Consider the following 2,705-nt stretch of genomic DNA (forward strand, 5'->3'; position numbering starts at 1 on the left):
CCCCGCTGCAAGCAACAACAATCTTATGGAAGAGAAAAGTGAGACACCAGGGAGCTCAGTGATTCATTTATTATTAACATGCTAAAAGTTAATTTGAAGAACAAAGTAGCATTCCAAGGAGGTAAAGTCTACATTGATTTACCACCATATGCAATTCAACAAAATCTAAAGAGTTCCAACTATAAAATTACAGTAAGAAATTTGAAGCTGCTCTCTGTCTCTGGAATGATCCATGTGCTCAGCTCTAATACTGCCTGCTTCTATAAAGGAAGCTCATTTGTCAATCATTCTTTGGCCTTGCTTTCCGCAAGAGTGAAAACATAATTTATATAGTAGAGACAAAATGTGTAAATTACTTTGTTCTTCCAAAGGAGATATAAAAGCACATCAACTTAATATAGTTGTATAGATATAAATACGTAAATTTACATGTAATATTTTTTGGTAGGATAATGAATTTATTAAAATCCTGAAGTCAAGAATTGTCAGTCTCTCAAGATCTAAAGTTTGTTTGATGCATTTTTCAAGAATAATTTATTATAACTTAACATCTTCCATCATTTGTAGCCTTGTCTAATGAGACTATAAAGTGACTATAAGGAGATGTAATGAGAACTGGAAAGAATTTATCTTCGTGTAGAAGATGTTCTAAAAGTGATCTAAAACAGAGGAATGTGCAGGAGAGAAATCCCTTTTTATCACTGTTTGTGTGTTTTACTTTGTTTCACAGCGCAAGACTCATCAGTTTTTTGTAAAATCTTTTACTACTCCTACGAAATGTCATCAGTGTACTTCCTTGATGGTGGGTTTGATAAGACAAGGCTGCTCATGTGAAGGTAAGAACAAAGTGGAAAGGAATGTGAGTTCAGCGCCCTAACATTTACTGCCTAAAATGTAATCAAATAGCTTTATTTGCTTTAACAGGTCTCTACAAGGTTGTCTGAAAAGTTAAACATTTGTTTTACATCTTAACACAGATAAGTAGCTTGCTAAAGTCTATTGGTTACAGGAGAAACTAGACAGGTGGTCACCAAAAGCATTTTTTAAGGGAGATATATGTAAATCTATTTCATTCAATATCTGTTTTGTTATTTAAATTAATTTGTAATTTCAAAAATTATGTCAGTCTGGAGACTAAAGTGCGCCTGATACAGGCCATGTTCTTTGCAAACATTTGCTATGCATCAGAAAGCTGGACAGTTACTAGGGATGATAGAGGAGAATTGATGCCTTTAAGCTGTGGTGCTGGAGAAGAGTGTTGAATAAATATACCATGGACTGCTAGGAGAACAAACAGGTTCATCCTGGAGAGGGTGAGACCAGGCTGCTCCTTGGAGTCAAGGATTCTGAAACTTCATCTGACATACTTTGGACATGTTGCAGGGAGGGATCAGTCCTTGGAGAGGGACATCATGTTTGCGAGGGTAGAGGGACAGCACAAGAGAGGAAGACCCTCGATGAGATGGACTGGGGTAGTAGGTGTGTCAGAGACAATAATATTGGCACAGAATAGAGCAGGGTTTAGGGCTGTTGCACATAGGGTTGCTGTGCGTTGCGGAGACTCGACAGCACACAACAACAATCTCAAAAAAAACAAACAGCTTAATCAATATGACAGGAGAGATGAAAATTATCCTTGAATCTTTTAATTTATGAGATAATTTACTGTAGAAAACTCACTATCTTTTCAGAAGTAATACCTGTCTGCCACTATACCCGAAGAGAGATTTCATTCCTACTATTAATAGCAGAGATTTCCCCTACCCATCAATTGAGTCATCCATCATACGCTTCTGAGATGTCATGCTGCGCAGAAAAGCCATACATGGGAGAGGAGGGCAAAGGTCCCACCATGCTCAGCTGACCTTTTCAGGGATGAAAGAGAAAGGATCGGGAGACATATTGAAAGGGAACAAAAAAGACAAGACACCAAAGCAATCTCAATAGAAAGAACCAAATATAACAAGCCCAGTCCCCTCGACTTGATTGAGAACCACAGCGACCGTCTGTTCTGTCTTCCTGGCTGTACATCCATACATGTGGGGAAAGGCTGCGTCATCACTATTGCCTATGTCACAGACCAGGCGTAAATGAGCCAAAGAAGGAATGTGTGTAATTTTAAAGTCTTGTTTCCTATGAAGCCTGTTAGTGTTCTGTGCTGAGTCAACTACAGCTCATAGCAGTCCACAGCAGATCAGAAGCCTGCCCTGTCCTGTGCCCAGGCTCGAGCCCATTGTTGCGGTCACTGTCCATCCTGTTGAGGATCTTCCTCTCTTTCTCTGATCCTCTGCCTTCCCCCCCCCGATGTCTTTTTCCAAGGGCTGGCCTCTCCTGACCACATGCCCCAAGCATGTGGGAGGAAGCGTCACCATCTTCCTTCAGGAAGCACCCTGGCTGCACTTCCTCCAGGAGAGCCTTGCGTGATCTTTTGACCCTTAGCAAGAACACAGTTCAAGTGCATTGATTCTTCTCAGCCATCTTTATTTATGTTACAACTTTCAAATGCGTACAAAGTAATAAATATCATAGCTTGGTCTTTTTTTTTATTGGTTTTTTTTTTTTAGGTGTTCTAGAAACCAAGACTTTATTCCCAGACCAAAATGAAATAACTAGATTTAGAATGTTGTCTTCAACATTTTTAAATACAACTTAGTAATGAAATGTTGTTGTTCTTATGTTCTGTCGAGTCGCGTGCGACTCATAAC

The 2,705-nt window shown here is 39.4% G+C and overlaps 1 protein-coding gene across 4 annotated transcripts in view; it reads left to right on the top strand.

The window, feature by feature from the left end:
- The window catches only part of CDC42BPA (CDC42 binding protein kinase alpha (DMPK-like)), a 418,998-nt gene that overhangs the window by 363,470 nt on the left and 52,823 nt on the right, over nucleotides 1-2,705 (top strand). For all 4 annotated transcript variants that reach the window (XM_006897745.1, XM_006897747.1, XM_006897744.1 and 1 more), the window contains one exon: nucleotides 731-836. In XM_006897745.1, the coding sequence (XP_006897807.1) occupies nucleotides 731-836 (106 nt within the window). The remainder of the gene's footprint in view (nucleotides 1-730; nucleotides 837-2,705) is intronic.

The sequence above is a fragment of the Elephantulus edwardii genome, unplaced genomic scaffold (genome assembly GCF_000299155.1).
Source record: "Elephantulus edwardii isolate Elephantulus edwardi_28Jun2011 unplaced genomic scaffold, EleEdw1.0 scaffold00214, whole genome shotgun sequence".
Lineage (NCBI taxonomy): Eukaryota > Metazoa > Chordata > Mammalia > Macroscelidea > Macroscelididae > Elephantulus > Elephantulus edwardii.